Source organism: Eretmochelys imbricata, chromosome 7 (genome assembly GCF_965152235.1).
Source record: "Eretmochelys imbricata isolate rEreImb1 chromosome 7, rEreImb1.hap1, whole genome shotgun sequence".
NCBI classification, from domain to species: domain Eukaryota; kingdom Metazoa; phylum Chordata; order Testudines; family Cheloniidae; genus Eretmochelys; species Eretmochelys imbricata.
The window spans coordinates 48129908-48152759 of NC_135578.1; the positions used below are offsets into that span (position 1 = coordinate 48129908).

Below are 22852 nucleotides of genomic sequence, written 5' to 3' on the forward strand. Positions count from 1 at the left end.
CTGGTGGATAGGAGAATCCTTTCCTGGAGGTAGGAATTGCGTCGTAATGGTGAGCAAGGTGCCCAGCACTAGCTGGGCCTGCAGCGTTACTCTGCCAGGCCGTATGTGCTGGTGCTGGTGAACCAGACGGCATTCCTGCTGTCCAGGCTGCCAGGAAGACAGTTGTATAAAGAGCAAGGTGCGCATGGTTTGTCCGTGCTTCGGCAGTGCCCCAGCTGATCCGTGGCCTGGAGCAGTCAGAGGCTCCGTCAGAGAGCCCTGCCGCTGGGCGGGAGCGTCGGTGGGCCAGCAGCCATAGGTGGAATCAGGCTTGAAGGGAGAAGAAGCCCAAGAGCCTTTCCACTGAGTGGGAGTGGGGGTGTTCAGCTGGAGGTGTGAACGCAGTTATTGCTGTGTGGTTTGCCCAGCTCTCGACCCAGCAGATGCAATATCCCAAGCCCTGCCTGGCAGGGAGGTTCTTTGAACAAATTCAGGCTGGAAATAAGGCGTGTTGGAACCATTTACCAAGGGGCGTGGTGGATTCTCCATTACTGACAACTTTTAACTCCAGATTGGAGATTTCCCTAAAGGACCTTTTCTAGGGGTATTGTGGAGCAGGTCTCTGGCCTATGTTATCCAGGAGGTCAGACTAGATGGTCACAATGGTCCCTCCTGTCAGGGCTATCTTTACCCATACGCAAAGTACGCAGCTGTGTGCTGCTCCAGCCCCTGCTCCACCTCTTCCCCAGGGCCCCCGCCCCTGCTCTGCGCCAGCCCCGCCCCCACTCCACCCCTTCCCCAAAGCCCCTGCCCAGCCCCAGCCCTGCCCCCACTCCACCCCTTCTCCAAATTCCCCGCCCCTGCTCCGCCCCAGCCCTGCCCCCATTCCACCCCTTCCCTTGAGGACTGCAGCAAGGGTTGGGAGTGCCCTGCACTCACCAAGCAGTGGGAATTGGAGCGACCTGGCCCCAGCCTGCTCCACGCTGCCAGCTCCCTGACGCGCCGCCGGTGAGTGCTGGGGGGCGGTTCCTCCCTGCCCCTCAAGTCCCGAGGCTGGGAGCTAGGGGAGCAGAGCAGAGTGGGCTGGGGCCAGGTCACTCCACTTCCTGCCGAACTGTGAGTGCAGGGTCGGACACTCACTGGGTGGCAGGAAGTGCAGCGACCCGGCCCCAACGCACTCCGCTCCGCCAGCTCGTGCTGGGGGACGGTTTCCCCTCTGCCCCCCAAGCCTGTTCCTGCCCCCCCACAGAGGCCTGAGGCCAGCCCTCCCCCTCCACGGGGGGGCTGCATAAGGCACCAGAATGGCTAGGGACGGCCGTGCCTCCTGTCCTTGGATTCTATAAATCTAAGAAAGTGCCATAGCAGCAGTGATGGATCCAGGGCCTCCCCTTACAGAGGGACCTGCCTGGTGGCCCTCCCCTCATCTCATGTGGTCTCAGGTCTCTCTCTTCTTCCCACAGCCAGCTACAGAGGGCTGGAGCTCGAAAACAACACCATTGGGATCCTGGTCAGCACGGCCGTGGAGCTCAGCATTGGCGGGAGGACCCTGAAGCCAGCAGGTCAGGGTGCCCAGGGAGATGTCTGCATGGCAGACCTAGGGGAAAGCCCCTCCATGTGATTCTCCTGGATTGTCTGGGCACAGCCTGCAGGGTGATAGGCTCTATCCAGCTGTGGGCTCTGCCACTCAAGACGCTAACCCTGGCTCAGGGGTTCCACTTTTGTTCCACTTGGACCTGGACTCCCCTGCTCTGCTCCACCAGTGAGCGCCCCCTGGTCATAGGCCCAACTCCGTGGGTGCTCCGGGGCGGGAGCACCCATGGAAAAAAAATAGTGGTGCTCAGCACCCACTGGCCACAGCTCTTCCCTGCTACTGCCAAACAGCTGATAAGGGGTGGTGCTGCCAAACAGCAGTTTGGTGGCTCAGGGAGGGGTTTGGGGGAGGGCGGAGAGCAGCAGGTGGGCAGGAGCCTGGGAGAGGGGGCAGAGTGGGGGCAGGAAGAGGCGGAGCGAGGGCAGGGCCTTGCGGGAGGGGGCAGAGCAGGAGCAGGAAGAGGCAGAGCGAAGGCGGGACCATGGGGGAAGGGGCGGAGTGTGAGCAGGGCTTCAGGGTGAAGCTGGGGTTGAGTACCCCTGGGGAAAAGGAAAAGTTGGAACCTGTGCCCCTGGCTCTAGGCTGAGCTCTCTGTGTCTAGTCAATCTTGGGCTTCCCCTGTGTGGTTCCACTGATGGGGAGCAGCCGCCTCCCTCTGGACCATGTGGAAACTAGGAAGATGATCCTGAGCCCTCAACTCTACTGAGTCTAGCTCCTTCTGATTTAACATATGGGGCAACACTTGCTGGCCACAGTCAACGCACCTCTCCAGGGTGCGGGGCATGGCCATGGGTATGAAGGGGAGCTGCTCTGTGACCTTCCCACGCCCTCCTTTCCTCTCCCCAGTGGTTGGAGTGAAGCTCGACCTGGAGGCTTGGGCTGAAAAGTTTAAAGTCCTGGCAAGTAATCGGACAGACCGGGATCAGCTGGGAACTCGCAGGGTGAGTGGGGAGAGGGAAGGGGAAAGATCTGAGCTGTCGCCCTCCTGGGCAGGGCCGCTGGGCTTTGCTTCTACGGGCAGGATCTTAGTTAGCACAGAGAGGGGCATTCCAGTGGAATTGCTTAGACCTGTCCCACTCTGCTCCAGGAGAGATCCCAGCTCGGCCCTGATCTGGACAGTCCTGCCAGTATCTCCTACCAGCCAGGCCCCTTGCTATCCCAATCCCCTCCACCCCACACAGACCTGGTTCCCCCTTTGCCCATCCCTTCCACCCATCATCCCGTTACACCCCCCTCCCCTTTCCTCCCACGTCCATGCTCCTTTTCTCCCAGTTGGTTTCTGATCTCCCCGGGGAGGTACAGCCAGGAGGAGCTGGGACGTGGTCAGTGGAGAAATGGGTGCGGATTCCGAATGAGGCAGATCAGTTGCAGACACCCCGCTTGCTGCCGTGCTTACAACTGTCCCCCCTTCTTTGTGTTTGCTCGAATTCACAGTGCGACCCCTCCACGAGCTGCGAGATGGACTGTGAGGCGAACTATAAGGTGAGCAGCCTATCAGCCCCTTGACTCTGCTCTGGGCCGGGAGTCCAGAGCATGGCAGCCAAATTCAGAGCCCCCCAGCATGCGCTTACCATTATTATTGAGCATGTGTATAGCACCCCAGGCATTCATGATGCCGGCATGATGACATTTACAATCTACATCAGTGGTTCTCAAACGTTTTTTTCACGGACCACTTGAAAATTGCTGAGGGTCTCAGTGGATCACTTAATGATCTTTCCAAATGTTGTTTGTACCGTTAGTTAACTAATATAAAGCGCTTTGGATAAAAGTGCTATATAAAAAAAGGTTTATAATAATTACCATTTTTCTGTTCTACAAATAAAAGCACACAACTCATATTTTAATATCACTAGTCTTACCTTTCTAATGCGATGGATGTGCCCTCTCTCCCCGGCTGTGGCAGGAGGGGGGTCTCTCTCCCGCCACAGCAGCCCCAGAGCTGAGGCTGGAAAGGGGGCCGTCTCTCCCCTACCATAACAGCCACAGAGCAGAGGCTGGGAAGGAGGGCCGTCTCTCCCCAGCAGCCACAGCCCTGGAGCTGGGGAAAGTCGCCTCTTTCTCTGGCTGCCGCAGCCCTGCACGTCCCAAATTCCCCCCACCCCCTCTTCTCACCCCACTGCCGCCTACCCCCTATTCCCCTCAAGGCCGCCACCTCACCTTACATGTGCATCTTCTCCAGGGTCCAGGTACCTAATTAGTGGAGCCACGCCTGCGCAGCTCCACTAATTAGGTGGGTGGCCCTTCATTCTCTCGTGTGCGACCGCCCAGGTGCGCACCTTAGAGGGAACTATCCGCGGACCACCTGAATGGAGCTCACGGACCACAGTTTGAGAACCTCTGATCTACATCATCACCTTGCAGGACTCCTGCAGTCACACAGGTAGTCCCCTCTGACTGCCCAGCATGGACAGAGTTCCAGTGTGGGACTCTCAGGGGACATGAGTTCTATTGGCGGCTCCACCTGCTGGGTGATCTGGGGCAAGTCACTTCCCCTCTTTCACCTGTAAAATGGAGATCATGATTCTTTGTAAAGCACTTTGAGCTCTACTGCTGCGAAATGCTAAGAGCTAGGGATGATTATTACACACCACAGGGATGAGAGAGCCTGCAAAGCCTCCCGACTCAGAGTACTTTGTGACAAATGTTTTCAAAACCCAGAGGAAATTCCAAGACAAAAAACTTCGGTGAAGGTTGAAAATACCCGTCTGTATCTCCAGAAGAAATCACACTAGAAAAACTCTGATGTGATTTAAAAAATCATCAGAAAGGCAGGAAATTCTAAGTTAAGGTTGCTCCTGAACACATCAAATTGGAAAGGCAGAAAACACATGTAGAGTCATGCAGATGCCTTTAACTCTGTCCCTGTCTCTTGTCAATCAGACGTCGCCCTGGCAGGAGGATTTTGATACAGACTTCCTTTACAAAGGTTTGTTCCATCCTCTGGGTGGCCCATACCTCCCAATGTGGCAGCTGTATCTCAGTGCTGCCCTTTCACACAGTACAGCAGCCCTTTAACACATGAAGACCCATGTGCTTTCAGGACGATTCTTGAAGGAGTGTCCCAGGGAACCAGGTGCTCAGGGCAGGGCTGACCTGTCCAGGAATTTCATGTGCTGCTTGCATTTCTCTTGAAACTCACTTGAATTTGGCCAGTGGGCAGTGGCCGGGCTCTGCCCCCATGGCACAGCTGCCTGGACACAGCTGAGCCCAGCAGTGCTGCCCAAAGCTCTGAGCTGCCTACGTCAGACCAATGCTCTCCTCCTTTTGCAGGACCTCATTTGCGTTCTCATCGATGATGGAGGCTTTCTGGTGCTCTCCAACCAGGAAGACCATTGGTACCAGGTGAGCAGCAGTTCTTCTGCCAAAGGCTGGGGTGGAGGGTCTTGGCTCTGAGATGCTGGGAGTGGAAGGAAGGGAAATCCCAGTCAGAGCACAGAGAAGCTTGGTGATTTGCCCCCTCATGGCCAATTTGGGTAAATTTCAGTTGTGTCTGAAAGTGAGGGACTGGTAACTCTGCCCCTAAGAACAGTGCATGGCTGATGGCCTGCAGCCCCCCTGCTATTCCTGCCCTAGGCTCCCCACATACACAGCTCTGCCAGTGCACCTCAATCCTGACCGGCAGCCTCCTTGCTCCTCCAGGCCTGAGCCCGTCTACGGATCTGCCAATGCCCCTGTGTCCTGCCCCACAGCACCCCCTGCTGTTCCAGTCCTTGCCCCCTCGCCCCCCAGGTCTGCCAGTGACCTTCAGCCCTGAGCTGCGGCCCCACCACCACTATTCCATTCCTGGGTCATTCCTGCTGGTACTGAACTGTGTATTGGGTTAAGAAGCACCCACAGGGGACTCAGCAGAGACCTTCAAACTCATTTCATTTGTAACCGTAAGCCTGGCTCCTGTACTGCACCCGTGAACTCTGGCTGGATGACTCAACGCAGAGCCCTGCTGTGAAGAGAGCATGTCTCATTTCCCATGCTCAGCACAGACTCACCCCCTCTGCTCTGGTGTCGTCCGTTCCAGGTGGGAAAGTTTTTCAGTGAGGTGGATGCTAATTTGATGTCTGCCCTCTACAACAACTCCTTCTTCGCGCGGAAGGAGTCCTACGACTTCCAGTCGGTGTGCACCCCAGAAGCTCCGAGCAACACGGGAGCTGCCCCCAGAGGGGTGTTTGTGGTGAGTGCAGGGCTATGGGCAGTGCTCGTACAGCTGAGGCGAGGGCTAAGTTCACCTGCTGGTCCAGGGGCTGTATCCCTGACAGCCCGGCAATTAAAGAGCCATTGATTGCCACAAGGAAACCAGAGGGAGAAATTCCTTTGGCTTTCTCATAGGGCATAGCAGCTGGGTAATGCAGCCAATGAGAGCAACAGATGTCCTCCCAGAATGTAACAGGGAAAAGCTGGCCAGTCCTCTTAGTCTGCCTGTTGGTGCCAAGACTTGGGTGATACTTCCAGACAGTGTGCTCTCACAGACCCCAAGTGCTGTGTCCCCAGGGGATTCAACATTGCACTGGACTAGGAGAGGGCTGCTTTATCCCTCCTCTTCCTTATGCCTTGTGGAGCCGGGAACTGTGGAAAGTAGCTCCTCAAGGTTCAGCTTCCCTGTCGGGTGCAGAGTCCGAAATAGCCTCTTGTCTCACATGCGCTTAGGCTTTGTGGCTAGGCTGCGGTCTCCTCCGATATGGTACCCAGCAGCATGAGTGAGTTGTGTCCATGCAGCTCCTCGCAGCACAATCGTGTGCCAGCTGTGGCTGTGCGTCCACCTTTACCTAGCTGCCTACTGCATCGGTCTGAGCGCGTTCTGGGAAAACACGGGCAGCTCTCCCAGAGTGCCGCAGCGGGGGCTTGAGTGCCCAGTGGATGCGACACAGAGCAGCCCCAGCATCAAGTACTGCAATGCACTCTGGAGTGTCCTAGCGCACAGAGAGGAAGGGGGACCAGCCGCACCAGTTATGCAGGCCTGGTTAAGGAGTTAGCACTACTCTGCAAAAGAGCAGTGAGCCAGACAGGTTAGCCAGTAACAGCAGTGTGCCGGCCCAGGCCTCTGGCTGGGAGAAAGACCACTAGTGGCCACAGTCACTAACCAAGCGTTAACCCGGGGAAGTGTGGACACCAGCCATGTTTAGAGTCACTCATATGTTATAAAGCAGGGGAGACAAGAGCAAATGGAGCCCTCTATCTGTGGGGCTCTAGCACAGGCATCTCCGGGGAGCGCTTCACACCTGTTCTTTTGCAGCATCAATCCCTGGATGCTGCCCACTGGTTTGTAATTGTAGAGTTTCTCGGCGGCCCTGTTGACAGGTGGGCCCGGCTCTGTTGACACGTTGTTTCCTTCTCCTCTTTCTTTTCAGCCCACCATGGCAGATTTCCTGAACCTGGCTTGGTGGACATCAGCCGCCGCGTGGTAAGTCTCCATCTCCACTGCTGCTGAGCCCCGAGCAGCCAGGGGAGCTATCTGCGGCCCAGATTTTAGAGTGAGACTGGAGAGTAAGGATGTGCCACAGCGAGGCAGAGTGAGAAAGTGCAAGTGATAGAAGTCAGGTGGAAATGCTTTAATAGCTCCCATCTGGTCCATCCCATCCCCCGGGCCAGAGACTTCCCTACACTCCATGCTCCTGGGGCTTGTCCACTCTTCTTCTGAATCTGTGGGGCTTCCACCTCACTTCCTTTGGGAGCCTCCATTTCTGCCTAACAAGTCTCAGCATCAGAAAATGTTCCTTGCGATTCAGCCTATGTCTGCACTAGTCCATTTCAGCCCCGATCTCCTGATTATTTCCCTGCTCTGCTCCCTTGGTGTTTACACCTTTCAGATACAATGTGAGATACTCCCTTTAGTCAGCATCTCTCTCTCTGTCTCACACCCACAGACACCCACACACCCCTAGGCATCAGTTATACATTTCTCTGTACAGTTAAGCGGAAAGTTTCAAACATGGCTGTCTAAAATTAGGTACCTAAATAAGTGGCTTCCCTGACTTTATCGGGAGCTGCTGGTGCTCAGCAACGCATGTTTGAAAATCAGGCCATTTTTATTTAGGGGTCTAAATGTGGATATAGATATCTAACTTTCACCACCCAAATGTGAACATTTTTGGCTTTCGTGCTTTTTATGGGAGTGTTACATAGATCATTAGGTTGGTGCCCAGATGCAGTGGTGTTAGTGCTATTAGTAGATAGATCTATCTGGATGGATAGATGGACGGATGGATCTATCTATCTCAGAGGTGGGCAAACTATGGCCCATGGGCCACATCCAGCCCACGGGACCCTCCCCCGCTGTTCCCCCTCCCATGCAGCCTCAGGGGAGCTCTGCAGCACAGCTGCAGAGCCACAGCCTGACCCGGTGCTCTGTGCTGCACGGTGGCGTGGCTGGATCCAGCCTGGCAGCACAGCTGCCTGTCCCGGTGCTCTGGGCGACGCGGCTGTAGTGCCGCCAGCCACCGGTGCTCCAGGCAGTGCGGTAAGTGGGCAGGGAGCAGGGGAGGTTGGATAGAGGGCAGGGGAGTTCGGGGTGGTGGTCAGGGGTGTGGATAGGGGTCAAAACAGTCAGAGGGCGGGGAACAGGGGGGTTGAATGGGGGCAGGGGTCCCACGGGGGCAGTCAGGAAGGAGGGGGGGGTTGGATGGGGTGGTGGGGGACAGTCAGAGGCAGGGGTTCTGGGGGCGGTCGGGACAGGGAGAAGGGGTGGTTGGATGGGGCAGGAGTCCCAGGGGGGGCAGTCAGAAATGAGAGGAAGGGTTGGATGGGGTGGCGGGGGGTCCGAGGGCAGTCAGGGGAGAGGGAGCGGGGGGGGGTGGATGGGGCAGGAGTCCCGGGAGGGCCGTCAGGGAGTGAGAAGCGGGTGGGTCAGATAGGGGGTGGGGGCTAGGCCACGCCTGGCTGTTTGGGGAGGCACAGCCACCCCTAACCAGCCCTTCATACAATTTTGGAAACCTGATGTTGTCCTCAGGCCAAAAAGTTTGTCCGCCCCGATCTCTCTGGATGGAGAGAGATGGAAGGGGATAGCCTTGGGGCCAGTAGAATTGCTCCTGGATGCTGTGTGGGTTTGGTTTGAAAATCGTACTTTATTAGCAAATGGAACGTCATCTCTCACCCAGTTTTTGCCGCGTTTATGTTAATTGCTCGTATCTGCTTCAGTGATGTCACCTGCCAAGTGGCAGAATTTGAGTTCCGCTTGCGGAGGAGAATAGCCTAAGGAAAGCGAGTGCTCTTCGATGGAAGAGAAGGCTTAGAGCGGCTGGGTCTCTTTGGCTTTGATCAGATTCACGGTGGAATGGGGTGGGTTCCTTTCATGCGATGGCTGTACCTGCCTTCATGATGTCCGAGTAGCTCAAAGCCAGGCAAAGCAACCTCCTGCACAGAGAGCGAAAGGGAGAAGAAACATCTGCTTCCGGCTTCTGACCTTGTGAGCTGCATGTCAGGCTGGAGTGAAGGGGGCTCAGCTGGCACAGTGTAAAACTGTCTATACTAGTGCTCCAGCCCACAGCCTTATAGTCAGTTTGTAGCCTGGCCCTAGCAGTGTGTTCTGATTGGCCTCTCATGTCAACTAACAGCTCTGTGTTTTCCTTCCCAAAGGTCTTTGTTCCAGCAGCTCTTGTATGGCCTCACCTACAGCAGCTGGTTTCAAACAGGTACGATCTGCCCGGGTTAACACCGTGCAGCAGTGGGAGGGATGAGTCAGGAGGAGGGAGCACATGAGAGAGGGGGAGTAAACGTCTGTCCGGGGGATGGAGAGTACTAAGCGACTGAGATAGATAGATGATGTCACCAGCTGATCCTCCATTGGCCAGCACCTGGAGTCACTGCAGTAACCACCCAGCCCCAGTGTGCACATTTCAGGGGTACATTGTATTGAGTGTATTTTTGGACAGCAAAGTCCGCCTTAGTTCTGGCCACTGCTTCAGAGGGGCTTAGAGAAGCAGGGCACATTCCAGTGGGGTGGGAATGAGTAGCCAAGGGTTTTCCTCCTGCCATGTCCCAGCTGTGTCTTGTCCCTGGTGACAGAGGATGTCACAGCAGACAGCATGGAGTCCAGAGAGACCAGCTGCATCATGAAGCAGACGCAGTACTACTTCAGCACCGTCAACGCCACTTATAACGCTATGATCGACTGTGGAAACTGCTCAAGGTCAGTGTGACAGGGTGCCCACAGCGACGGGCTTCAGAGCAGCTGGTAACCAGAACATGGTGTCCAGAGTGCGTGTCACAGCTAGACAACATGGGCTCTGTTGCCAGGAGGGCTGGGGGCGTGAGAGTGTCTTTCTCCTTCCAAGGGGTCCTGAGGCTGGGGACACTGGAGTGCCCTAGTGTCAGTCCTGTGCAGCAGGCTGCATGTCGTCAATCCAACGGCTTGGAGAGGAAGGAGCCGTGCTGCTGAAGAAGAGCAGAACAATGAAGATGGCTCCTTGGGCCCCATCCAACTCCTGTTAAAATCAAAGCAATTTGCACTCAATTTGCACTCAATTGCACCCCAATTCAGTGGGAGCTGAATCAGGTCCCATGCAAAGGAAGCTCCATCTCTTCTTTCCACTTCAGCTGCTTCTCCTTGAGTGGCACAGGTGCTTTGCAGTCGCGCCAAGGATTGGAACAAACACAGCAGCGCTGGCAGTGTCATAAGCAGTAGCAGCCAACAAGCATGCAGTGGTACTGCATCTCGAGTGCATTTGCAGGTTTGAAGCCAAACTCTTTGTGCCATCAGCTCTGTGCAGAATCACAGGCAGCTGCTAGAATGTCACTGCTTGCGCTTGTGTGATTTGTTTTGTTGCATTTGGCTGCGGAGTCCCTGATCCGCAGGGTTGTATGAGAGATCTGCACACTCTGAGCCATTGTTAGCTGATCAGACTCCTCCGCCCAGAAAGCCTTCCTGATGAGAAGCTAGGGAACATTGACACCTGGGAGAGGAACTTTCTCTTCCCCTTCAGGTTCTTTTTTAACTCAGGAGGTCTTGCGGTTTAAAATGCTGGTGTATTTTATACTGGACCAAATACAAATCTGTGTATGGGACCAGTGTAAATGAGAGCAGAATTTGTTACATGATCATTTTAGCTGATCCTAATTAAGCCACGTTAGCCAAAGGCCTGTCAGCATGCACAGAGGCCAGGCTAGTCAATTCTGAGCAGTGCCTTGCGTGCTGGGATCTGTAGTCTCTCAATGGGCAGCTGCATCCTGCTCCATGGTACATAGTTTGGATGGGGCCCTTCATCACCTGCCCAACTGACACGTCACCCTCGGTTGGGCAAAGCTTGGGTACCTTGCTGACTCAATAAGAACTGCAAGACCAGAAAAGTCTTGTGGGTGCATGAATTAATAATGACTTTAATTCAGCCGATGGTCAGTTATTGATTGCTGAGATGCCCAGGTGGCAGCAGCAATCCCCCCCCGAAAAGATCCCCGGTTCGTTCCCACGCCTGCTGAGAAGGGGAAGGAGGATGCAGCGGTGCTGGGGTTGGGGGTGCCAGAGCTACTGTTCCCTCTGTGATGTGATGGCTGTTGTGGCCCTGATCTAATTTTACACTGGAGGTGTGAATTGTGTCTCTCTCTGTTTGTAAAGCACCACTCTCGGCTGTGGCCCCTTTATATAAATAAACACTTGCAGTAGCATTGTCCCATGACACCAGCAATTGCTGGTACAGACCGCCCCTTGGGCTGAGTGAGCTGGATGCGAGGTGAGCTCCAAATTGTGCAGGCTACTGGGGTTTCATTAAGTGGAACCATTCCCCTCTAACGTCAACACAGCGGCTCTGACACCCGAATCCTCACAGCCTGGGCAGGAAGGAATTTCACCCAGCTGAATAGGGCCACCAGATGGGTTGAAAGCTTTGGACTCCTGTTTGGTACCTTAATCTTCCTTCACGTCGCTCCCTGATAACACTTGGGAGGTCACCAATGGCAGGGGATGTGGCGGCCTGTACTGGCGTGTGGGGCTCAGGGTCACAGGTCAGCCAAGCCAAGGAAGAAGCGCACTCATGGTAGCTAGGGGTTCCCAGGTAGCACTAGCAGGGTTTGCTCACCGCTCCTCAGGAGCGGCACAGCAGAGATGGAGGATGCAGGGCAAGAGATGTGGCCCAGGATAACCACATTGCTCCCCTCCCACAGGCTGTTCCACGCACAGAAGCTCGCCAACACCAACCTGCTGTTCGTCGTAGCGGATAAGCCGATGTGCAGCCAGTGTGAGTCCACCAAGCTCCCTCAGGCGGAGATACGAGGTATCCTTTGATTGTTGCTGCATTGGGCTTCACAGCTCCCGCCTCAGCCTCAGGACACGGCCAACAGCCACTGGAGAGAAGAGGAGCTTTTCTACTGGATGATCATAGAGGGTGGAATTCACTCCGCACTGAGTGCCAGTACAATGCCCTATAAGCGCCTCTTTAAGCCCATAGGTTTCAGGAGAGCCCTAAGTGCAGCCCATGCTAGTGCAGGACCCACCCCAGCCCCTGGCAGCCCAACACCTTAGAAATAACAAACATAGTCCACAGATCAGCTCCCCTTGGAGCTGGTTGTGTCTCTGCCTTGTCTGGGTTCAGCTCTGAGCTGTTTCTCTTCTGGGCCTGCACCCCCCAAGAGTGTTCAGATGCCCAGGTGATCACTTAAGTTCTCCAGGCCAGGTGACTAGTGAGGGAAGGCTAAGGGAGCTGGAATTGTTCTCAATGGGAAGAGAGGAGACCAAGGCAACCTGCCAGAGGGCTTCAAAGACAGCAAGGGGATCGATGATGATGGGTTGAAATACATGGTTCCTGCTAGAGAAGTGTTAAAAGCCAAGGGCCAATGCTGTGCACTAGCCTCCAAGTGAGGAGAGAAGAGAACCGGGGAGAACATCTTGGGAGGTCTCGGTCCTTCCCTAATCACAGAGCTCATGAAGTCTCCTGCATTCTGGGTGGCCTCCTGTCCCATTGCTTAACTTCTCTAAGCTGCCCCAGCCCTGCTTCGTCCCTCTGTCCTCTCCCCCAGAATCATGCCTGCACCGCGTTGTATCCTTGACACATGAAGCTCCACCGAGAGATCCAAATCAGTGTGAGCTGGTAGACAAGCCCCGGTACCGGAAAGGTCCCCACATCTGCTTTGACTACAATGCAACGGTAAGCGGGGGAACCAGCTCCAGGGGCAGGGGAAGCAGGGGTCCCAGGAGAAGAGAGGCAGGGCAAGCTGTGCACGAGATCTGCTAGGGATGGAAAGCAAGGTTGCCAGCAGCTCATGCTTTTTTAAGGGTGCACCAGGTCATAGGCAATAACCTCCCCCTGGTTTGGAAGCTTTCCTAGAGTGAGTGCGTCTGTTCTGGGCATCAGTCAGCGGAAGCTGGTCACTGCATGGGGACTGCCTTTGTCCCGGGTCCCACTGGCACATGTGTGATGATCTCGCCCACCCAGCCAATCCCTGCAGAAACCCATCTCGCCTTTTGTCTCCGCAGGAAGATACCTCAGACTGCGGCAGAGGGGCCTCCTTCAAACCCTCCCTCAGCATCTTGTTAGCCCTGCAGCTGCTGCTCCTCTACTTGACTGCCAGCCACCAGCCTCTGTCCTCAGCATCTTGCCTTTAAAACATCCATCTGGTCCAACCCATCCATTTTTCTTTTGTTTAAAACTCCATCTCCATCCTCTCCAGGCGTGTTGGAAAAGGGCAACTTCTTCTCGTCCCATCCGCTCTGGTTACACCTTGGCTGTGGCTCATGAGGACCTCCTCTCACTCCACTCAGGAGCCTGGAATATCTTTTTCTTTTTCCTTTTGCTTTGTTTCCCATTCTCTCCAACCTGGCCTTGCCTTTCTAGTGTCTCTGTGCAGCAGGTTGGTAAGAACTGAGCTTGAGCAAGACTTGGGGAATCACAACCCATTTGAGGCTTCTGTTCTTCAGACAGTGAGCGTCCTTGAGCTCTTGACTCCTTGACCCTGTCCTCTCCCTGCCATTGAGCTTTTGGCCAAATACGAAGAACAGTGACCTGGTTTTTTTGATTTGGTTTTCTTTTTTTTTTCTCTCTTTTCCCTCATGGAACCTGTGGAATTCTGGGAGGTTTTGTAGTTTCCATTGAGAGATGTCTTACCATTTTGCTGTCTTAAAGTATTTAACCAACACTGATGCCAGATTGCTCTTGTGTTTGAGATAATCTGCCCTCCCACCCTGCCCATCCAAATGAAAACGCAAAACAAAATAGAAGAGAAAAAAATGGTGTTTTCTTGCCAAATTGAGACGAGTCTTGTTAACTTCTCAGCCAATCACCGTGGCTTCTTGAACACAAAAAACAACCAATGTCATAGTTTTATAATGTCCTCATTTGCTTCTCCATGCCACCCAATCCCTAGGTGCTTTCCAGTGCCATCCCGTCCAAGTCTCACCTTATTTACATCCATCTTATTCCAATCTTCAATTATTATTTTGTAGCCTGAGGATTTTAAACCAGATCTTTCTACATCTACTTTCCAATGTTTTAGCCTGAAGAAGTACAAGTATTTATTGTCAGCAACAAGGACACACACACAAAAAAAGAAACTTGAATGGAATGTCATGGTCAGTATTATTTATTTAAATCGATAACTCTGTCGTGGGGAATTGGGAGAGAGGGTCCAAGACCTTCAGCAGCCATTCATGTACATCATTCTAGCCCTGGCATACAGTGGGTGGGACTAATCATGGGTAAGAAGAACTTCCTGGTCCAAGTTGTCTCCTCATTCCCCAGAGATATCCTCCCACTGCAACCCAGGCCGGATAACAGCTGCCCCTGGACAGTTGACCCAAGGGTACATTAGCAGGAAGCTTGGCTAAGGGTTCATGGATCTCTCTCTGTACCGGACTACCACCATTAGGGCGGGCACTAGCCACTCCTTTGAGTAGCGTGCCCTGATCCTTTGTGCTGAGTCATTCTCCACCAGGCACGCAGAGCTGGAGAGGATCCATCAGGGCCTTTTAAAACACCCAGGGCCTGGTATAAGGAGGGTGCTGAGCCCCCACAGCTCCCATAGACCTCAGTGGGGTTCAACACCTCCAAAAAGCCCTGCCCAAGCTCATCCCTGGGTGTAACTGTTAAGTCAGCAGAGATACACCAGGGTGCGTTTGGCCCTAACACCCCAAATATGCCCCCAGAGGGACTGGCATCCAGGACAGCTCTGCTAGAGGAAGAGGGTCCCTGAACTGAACCCCCCAGAATGGCCAAGTGGTGCCCGCATGTTGCTCCCATTAACTCTGCCTCTGAGGGGAGAGTTTGACCTTACGCACCTTTGGCCATCGGTTGCCTGGTGGACGCTTTGGAAAGGGCATGCGCTAGCAAGGGGGTTTGGCCACAGAGCAGGGGGTTGGGCCCCAGAGGCGTAAGTTCAGCCTCCCGAAACGGCATGCCGGGCAAGAAAAGGAGGAAGATGCTACACAGGCAGAGGTAAAGTGCCAGGTGAGCCACCAGCAGGGGAATGCCGTGATGCATTTGACACATTATTATCTGGGTGCCCACAGCCCTTGTTTTCACACTTGGAATGCCTCGGTGCATGACGCACATTACCCTGGGCCTGTGAAGCACCCAGACGTCTGGGAGAGGGCAGAACATCTGGATCCTAGGGTCTCACTAACTGGGGACTTGAGACTGACCCGTCTTTCAAGTAGCAGCCAGCACTTTCTGTCCCTGATGTCACATATGTATCCGGATGGCATCAGATGCCCCCCACACGGGCCTTTCAGATCTGGTTTTAGGGGAGAGGGTTCTATGGGCACCTGCCACTCAACTCAAGCCCCCGCCAAGAGCCCCTCCAGTTGTCTTCATAACGGCATGTTTTATGTCTGGGACCAGCTTTTGAAATCAAAGTTAGAATCCCTTCCACCATAGCGAGTGGTGTCTAGATGGGATATCAAAGTGGCAGGGCTAGCTCTGTGCTTGTCCCCAGCTGTTGGGGCTGTTCCTGGTGCACAGGCAGGGACGCCATTCAACACAGGTTCAGCTGCACTGGAGTACTCTCCCGACCCCAAAGCCCCCTTCTCTCCAGCCAAATATCGCGTCTGCCTCTTTGCGTTGGGTGGCCAGGAAAGGGGAAAGGACCCTCGCTCATTGCTGCTTCATGGGTGGGAGCACAGAGCAACTTCATGAGGGGCAGTTCAGTGCAGTGCAGGGAGCAGGGCAATGCAATTGTGACTCCACGCAGTGTGAAAGCAGCTCCGTGCAATGCGACACTCCTCTGAGCATTGGAACACAGTGGTGGGAAATGTGACGCAGCTTCATATCACGTGAGGCAGCTCTGAGCAGTGGGAGACAGCTCAGTGCCATGCCACGTACTGGAGCAGAGTGGCGCAGCTCAGTGCAATGCGACGCACCGGAGCTGCAGCTCAGTGCAATGCGACGCTCCGGAGCGGAGTGCTGCAGCTCCGTGCAATGCGACGCTCCGGAGCGGAGTGCTGCAGCTCAGTGCAATGCGACGCACCGGAGCGGAGTGCTGCAGCTCAGTGCAATGCGACGCTCCGGAGCGGAGTGCTGCAGCTCAGTGCAATGCGAAGCACCGGAGCGGAGTGCTGCAGCTCAGTGCAATGCGACGCTCCGGAGCGGAGTGCTGCAGCTCAGTGCAATGCGACGCACCGGAGCGGAGTGCTGCAGCTCAGTGCAATGCGACGCTCCGGAGCGGAGTGCTGCAGCTCAGTGCAATGCGACGCTCCGGAGCGGAGTGCTGCAGCTCAGTGCAATGCGAAGCACCGGAGCGGAGTGCTGCAGCTCAGTGCAATGCGACGCTCCGGAGCGGAGTGCTGCAGCTCAGTGCAATGCGACGCTCCGGAGCGGAGTGCTGCAGCTCAGTGCAATGCGACGCTCCGGAGTGCAGTGCTGCAGCTCAGTGCAATGCAACGCACCGGAGCGGAGTGCTGCAGCTCAGTGCAATGCGACGCTCCGGAGCGGAGTGCTGCAGCTCAGTGCAATGCGACGCACCGGAGCGGAGTGCTGCAGCTCAGTGCAATGCGACGCTCCGGAGCGGAGTGCTGCAGCTCAGTGCAATGCGACGCTCCGGAGCGGAGTGCTGCAGCTCAGTGCAATGCGACGCTCCGGAGCGGAGTGCTGCAGCTCAGTGCAATGCGACGCTCCGGAGCGGAGTGCTGCAGCTCAGTGCAATGCGAAGCACCGGAGCGGAGTGCTGCAGCTCAGTGCAATGCGACGCTCCGGAGCGGAGTGCTGCAGCTCAGTGCAATGCGACGCTCCGGAGCGGAGTGCTGCAGCTCAGTGCAATGCGACGCTCCGGAGTGGAGTGCTGCAGCTCAGTGCAATGCAACGCACCGGAGCGGAGTGCTGCAGCTCAGTGCAATGCGACGCTCCGGAGCGGAGTGCTGCAGCTCAGTGCAATGTGACGCTCCGGAGCGGAGTGCTGCAGCTCAGTGCAATGCGACGCTCCGGAGCGGAGTGCTGCAGCTCAGTGCAATGCGACACACCGGAGCGGAGTGCTGCAGCTCAGTGCAATGCGACGCACCGGAGCGGAGTGCTGCAGCTCAGTGCAATGCGACGCTCCGGAGCGGAGTGCTGCAGCTCAGTGTAATGCGACGCTCCGGAGCGGAGTGCTGCAGCTCAGTGCAATGTGACGCTCCGGAGCGGAGTGCTGCAGCTCAGTGCAATGCGACGCTCCGGAGCGGAGTGCTGCAGCTCAGTGCAATGCGACGCTCCGGAGCGGAGTGCTGCAGCTCAGTGCCATGTCAGGCCACATTAATGCAGCTCAGCAGAATAAAGTGCAGTCCCATGCGAGCGATGCCATGCTGTGCACCATGATCCAGTAGGCCTCTGGCACATCTGCTGGGTCTTCTTAGCTTCCCTTTTAATCACTCTCTGTACGGGGAGCAGGGTGGGGTATTTAGTCTTTCTTGCTATCTCCACAACCAATCCTGCCTCAACCGCTATGTTGTTAGCAAGGGTTCATGTGCTGTCACAGCTGCCATCCCTGTCTTCAGAACCAGCAGCCGAATGTCTGAGAAGGTCTCTCCTTCCAGACCTCATTGCTTCCCGTTCTGTCCACGGCTCATTCGGTTTAGTGTTCCTGTTAGCAAAGATGAGCCCAGCCATTGCTGACCCACAGCTGCTGACCTGTGCCCCCCACCTCATCCTGTACCCTTGGTCTCTCCTGAGCCAAGACTGCCAAGCCGTGCCAGACCGTGCGACTGCTGTGTGACGTGGGCAAACATCTGTGAGGTACTAACAGATCCCGCCCCACCTCCATTTCCTTTCACTTCTCACCAAAGCCGGACTGAACCCCTAGGGTAAAAAAAACGAGCCTGCCGCCACCTTGCCCCCATCTCCGTGTTTGCCTGAAGCCACGGAGCCAGGGAATGTGTGTCCCCGCTCAGGAGCAAACAGAAACCAAAGGCCAAGGAAGAGAAAACCAGATGTACGCTCCTATAGAATCTCCTTGATTTTTGGTGTGGTGACACCTGGGCAGGAAGAGCGAGGAGGCAGGCAGGCGGGGGGCATTGCTCTGCTGTGTGACACCACAGTGTGGAGCCAATATACAGGAGCCCGTTTGTGAGCTGCTTGTATAACCTACTGGCTTAAGGCCCAGCAGAGTGTCCACTGAGCCCAGATGAGCCCTTTGTTTGATTGTGTCTCCCACCAACAGATGGCCCCCGTGACTGTAGCAGGCTGCTCCTTTCAGCTAGGAGAGCTCTCTGTTAGCTCACAGAGCTGGGGCTCGTGCAGAGATGTATTTCCCTCCCCCTGGCTGCTAGCGTGTGGCAGAGCCAGTTGCACCTGGAATATGCACAGCTCAGCCCCATCAGCACTAGCCAGCCAGGCTGCATCGTCTCTGCTCCGTGAGAACGGCGTCTCCCCAGGGCTCCAGATCAGGGCAGCCTGCAGCCCCAGCCTGGGCTCCCAGAGTGAAGCCAGGCTCCTTCCCACGCACCTGCCATGCCCTGAAACAAGACATTAGCCGCTTGGGGCGTTATTAGGCTAGCGCCCTCGCTGTGCCCTGCCTCCACCCTGGCACTGCAGCTCTGTTCCTGCTGGGCAGAGTGCTTCCTGGGATCCAGCAACAGCACACAGCCCTTGTCAGATACGCCCCCCAGCGCGCACCCGCTCTCCCCATGTGTTCACACAGCCACCTGCAGACACATCCCCTCGTACGCACAAGGGAATACGCACTCTTGTGCGTTCACAGACCGTGCCCACACCAGCACATCCTGGCCCACGTGGCTACCCCTCCCGTGAACACACACGCGCGTACGTACACACGCTCCTGCACACACCCTAACACAATCTTTGGTTCAGGGAACCATTTTGTGCTAGGCTACTGTCATCACCCCTCACCCAGGAGCCTGGTAGCGCCATTCCCCCTGTAACCCTACTCTGATCCTGACACAAACTTCACCCCAGCAGCCGCAGGGCCAAACAGGAGACCAGTCAGAACAGCCAACGCTAGAGGTGGCTTTTCCCCTTGAATTCCCCTAGCGCTGTGTTTGTTTTCCCTGAAGGAACTCTGACCAGATCCCACCATTGCCATAAGCACCCAGGTCCCTTTGCCCCCCAGCTGCGTGCCCTGCAGGAGGCTGGCACTCCCAGCCTGCAGGAATTTCAGAGGTCTCCCAGTGAAGCGCCAGCAGTGCAGAGTGCAGGGGACGAGGTGGGGGGGAGGAGATGGCTGGGGCAGAGTGTGCTGATGAAGTGGGGGTGGGGCAGGGGAGAGCCAGGCAGAGTGCAGGGGATGGGGGGGGGCAGGGGAAGGGAAGACTGGGGCAGAGTGCAGGGCAGGAGGTGTTGCGGGGAGCAGGAGATGGCCAGGGCAGAGTGCAGGGGATGGGGGATGGTGGGGACAGAGTGCAGAGCCCAAGGTGGGGGTGGGGGGAAGGGATGGCTGGGGCAGAATGCAGGGAATGAGCTGGGGCTGGGGCTGGGGCAGAGTGCAGGGGATGAGGTGGGGTGGGTAATGGCCGGGGCAGAGTGCAGGGGATGAAGTGGGGGTGGAGGTAGAGGGGATGGCCGGGGCAGAGTGCAGGGGGTGAGGTGGGGGTGGAGGTAGAGGGGATGGCCGGGGCAGAGCTGTGCAGAGTACACTGAGGCTAGCAAGGGAGCCAGTGAAGGAATTTGATGCATGTGCAGGGTGCTGGGGATCGGGCGGAGGAGGGGAGCCGGGGTTTGGGGGTGGGTTCAGGGCAGGAGATGGGGAACCGGTGACCTACCCATCCCCACTTAGGAAAGCAACAGGGGCTGGAGCACACCTCATCTCACCCTGAGCTGCTCCGTTTCCAGTGCAGCACTGGGGGCTGCATTGGCCTATTGGCCATCATCACTTTAGCTGTGTCCACGTACCCCTGTACCCGACACACAGCTGCCAGCAGGGGGCGCCCAGGGCTGGCTGGAACTGAAATCACCAGACCTTTGTAATGCTTATATAAAATTAATTCAACTAAACCAACTTGGGGGATGGGAGGGGGGTGGGAAGGGGGAAGCCACAGACCTTGCCGGTTTGACCCTTGAGCCGGGGGAGGGGAGGGAGCGGGTAAGGGAAGTGATTCATTAATTAATGACTGGGTTAATTAATGGTCATTTTGCTTGTAGCTTTTTCAGTGTGTGTTTGGTTAAATGTCTCTGGGAAACGTGTTTGGAACAGATGGCTGGATCTGTGTTACTGGGAGTCTGTGTAATTCTATAGTCTAGTTAGGTGCTCATTTGAGAATAACAAAAAAGCCTATACATAAATATAAATATATATATTCTATTTTACGTTTAAAAAACTAAAAACTAAAAGAACAAAGTGAACCACTAGATAGTTGTTCTGCTGGGATCAAATCCTGATCATTCCTCATCTGAACGCTTTCTTCTGCTCATTCGAAAAGGTTGTTTTTTTTAATTTGATTTGATTTTATCTTTTTTTGTACAGAACAGTCAGAAAACTTTAAAAAAAGACAAAAAACTTTGTAAAATATTGTGTGTGTGATTCCTTGTAAAATATTTTCAAATTGTTTATTACAGAGGATCAGTTATTAAATAATGTTCATATTTTCACTTCACACGTGGTGGCTTTTTTTAGCTGGTTTTGAATGGGATTGGGGAGGGTGGCTGGGATGCCATATATGCTGGGGAATTAGTAGCTGCTTTAATGGATTGATTGCTCCTGCTTGACTCTGGGAGGTTGACACGTTAGTGCAGAATATTAGGTTCTTATAGATATACAAGGCAGGCTATGTCCCTATACTCAGCTGGCAGGGGTTGCAATGCCCAAAGCCAGCTGCCCCTTGCTAACTACGTGGGCCCAACATGGAGAATGCAAGTGGACAAGCCCTTCATTCAGGTATGGGGGGGATTCCTACAGGAGGACTGGTTATCCCAGTTTATGCTGGTCAGGAGACTTGTCGTGGCAGCTGAGTGGGGCTGGTGCCATATCAGGATTCAGGACCTAGCGCCCCAAGGCTGGAGGAAGCTGCTTGCTCCCCCGGGAAGGCACTGGCGAAGGGAGCACCCATCAGTGTTCTCCAGCACACCTGGTTGGTTGCTGCTCATTGTGTCATCAGCAGGCTCTTTAGGAGAGCCAGAGGGCTCGCTGAGAGGAGACATGTTAGAGGTCTCTGAGTCTCCACCCTCCGATCTCCAAGCATCTCAGTCCCTGGATCTGTCTCTCGTCTGCTGTTTAGTCACAAACGCATACGCCTTCCTATGCCACAAAATGCAGCCCCACAAGGACACAATTGCTAGCTGCCTGCTGGCTGGCCCGTTGGCAATGGTGGAAGACAGGCTGGTGGACAGCTGCACCGAGCAGTGGGGATGGGGGGACGGAACAGGTCAACATCAGGCTGGTAAGGGCATGAGTTCTAATCCTGGCCATGTTGTAAAGTCATCTCCCCTCTATGTGTGTATGAGTTTCCCCAGCTGGACAATGGGGCCGCCCTGCGTTACCCCTCAGGGGTTACAGGAAGATGAGTTCAGTAAATGTCAGCTAGACACTGACCAAATTGGGGCCCTTCCAGGACCAGACTGGGCCTCAAAGATCTACCCTGCCACCACCTGACAGAGGCCGGAATGGGGAGTGTGGCGTAGATCAGCCAACAACTACTGGCCGCATTACCGCGCTTCATAACCCCACATGGGCAAGTTACCTATGAGACTAGGGAGAAGGTGAGCAGAGGACACAGGTGGGCAGAGTTAAGGTTGCTGTTGGACCATTGACTTGCCTGAGTTGCTAGCAATTAGGGTTTGTTGACAATTATAATGTCTTTAGAGGAAACTATGCTGCATTCTCTGCCCTCCCTCTCATTGTTATTTGTTAGGTATGTGCATTGTGATTGTGCCTAGAAGCCTTGCATTGCGCTAGGCACTGTACAAACACAAACCAAAACCACGTATCCCTGCCCCAAAGAGCTGACCAGCCAAGTAACACTTCTCTGGCTGCAACTAGCAAAGAGATGGCGCTGGCAATGAAACCTCAGCCGTAACGCCACAGACACTGATCTATACCCGGGTAAGGTGCCAACTTAAGGCCACAAAACTCAACGGTAGGGTCCTTTATAGCAGTGATACTCAGACTGTGGGTCGCGCGCCACAATGTGACTGGTGCGGCACATGACATGAACACATGCCCCTGAAGAAGTGAGGTTTTTACCCACAAAATCTTATGCTCAAATATATCTGTTAGTCTTTAAAGTGCCACCGGACTCCTTATTGTTTTTGTTAAAACACTGTGTTACTTCATTATTAACCAATATAAGTTATTAACCAATCAGGATGCTTTCATCGTATTATTAACCAATTGTAATTGATAATGATAATACTTGGTCAGTGAATATAAGAACGGCCATACCGGGTCAGACCAGAGGTCCATCCAGCCCAGTATCCTGTCTTCCGGCAGCGGCCAATGCCAGGTGCCCCAGAGGGAATGAACAGAACAGGTAATCACCAAGTGATCCACCTCCTCTCTCATTCCCAGCCTCTGGCAAACCGCGGCTAGGGACATGGTCCCTGCCCATCCTGGCTCATAGCCATTGATGGACCTATCATTCCACTGTCATATTATTTAAATAAAACTATGTAGTACTATAGTAAACGAAACAATGAAGATCTTTTGGGTAATGCTGAGTGCTAATTTGGCTCCTGAACCACGGAGATTTGCGTATCACTGCTTTATAGCAGGAGTATTGGGCCCTAAATGAGAAGCAAATCAAGCCCCTACGGTTTCTGCTATGACCTGTAAAAGGTGTCAGGGAAATGTTCAAGAATCTGTCAAAATTTGTGTAAGGCATCAGGCTCTCCCTTCCTTCCAGTGCCCAGCAGATACAACGCTCGAGTCACTAGAGTGCTTTCATCTTCTGCTCAGGGCCTGAAACCCCAACAGGAAAGGAAATCTCATCAGCTCAGGGCTCTGCTAAGC

General features: G+C 54.7%; 1 protein-coding gene across 4 annotated transcripts in view; it reads left to right on the plus strand.

The window, feature by feature from the left end:
* Window positions 1–13142, plus strand: part of CACNA2D2 (calcium voltage-gated channel auxiliary subunit alpha2delta 2) — a 570874-nt gene extending 557732 nt beyond the window's left edge. For 2 of the 4 annotated variants that reach the window (XM_077821335.1, XM_077821333.1), the window contains 11 exons: window positions 1440–1538; window positions 2417–2511; window positions 3005–3052; window positions 4844–4915; window positions 5589–5741; window positions 6916–6968; window positions 9140–9195; window positions 9569–9692; window positions 11660–11769; window positions 12563–12639; window positions 12969–13142. In XM_077821335.1, the coding sequence (XP_077677461.1) occupies window positions 1440–1538; window positions 2417–2511; window positions 3005–3052; window positions 4844–4915; window positions 5589–5741; window positions 6916–6968; window positions 9140–9195; window positions 9569–9692; window positions 11660–11769; window positions 12563–12639; window positions 12969–13097 (1016 nt within the window). In that variant the 3' untranslated portion in view covers window positions 13098–13142. Of the gene's footprint in view, window positions 1–1439; window positions 1539–2416; window positions 2512–2993; window positions 3053–4843; window positions 4916–5588; window positions 5742–6915; window positions 6969–9139; window positions 9196–9568; window positions 9693–11659; window positions 11770–12550; window positions 12640–12968 lie in introns of all 4 variants that reach the window. The other 2 variants (XM_077821332.1, XM_077821334.1) reach the window with 2 other exon arrangements.
* The last annotated feature ends 9710 nt before the right edge of the window (window positions 13143–22852 follow it).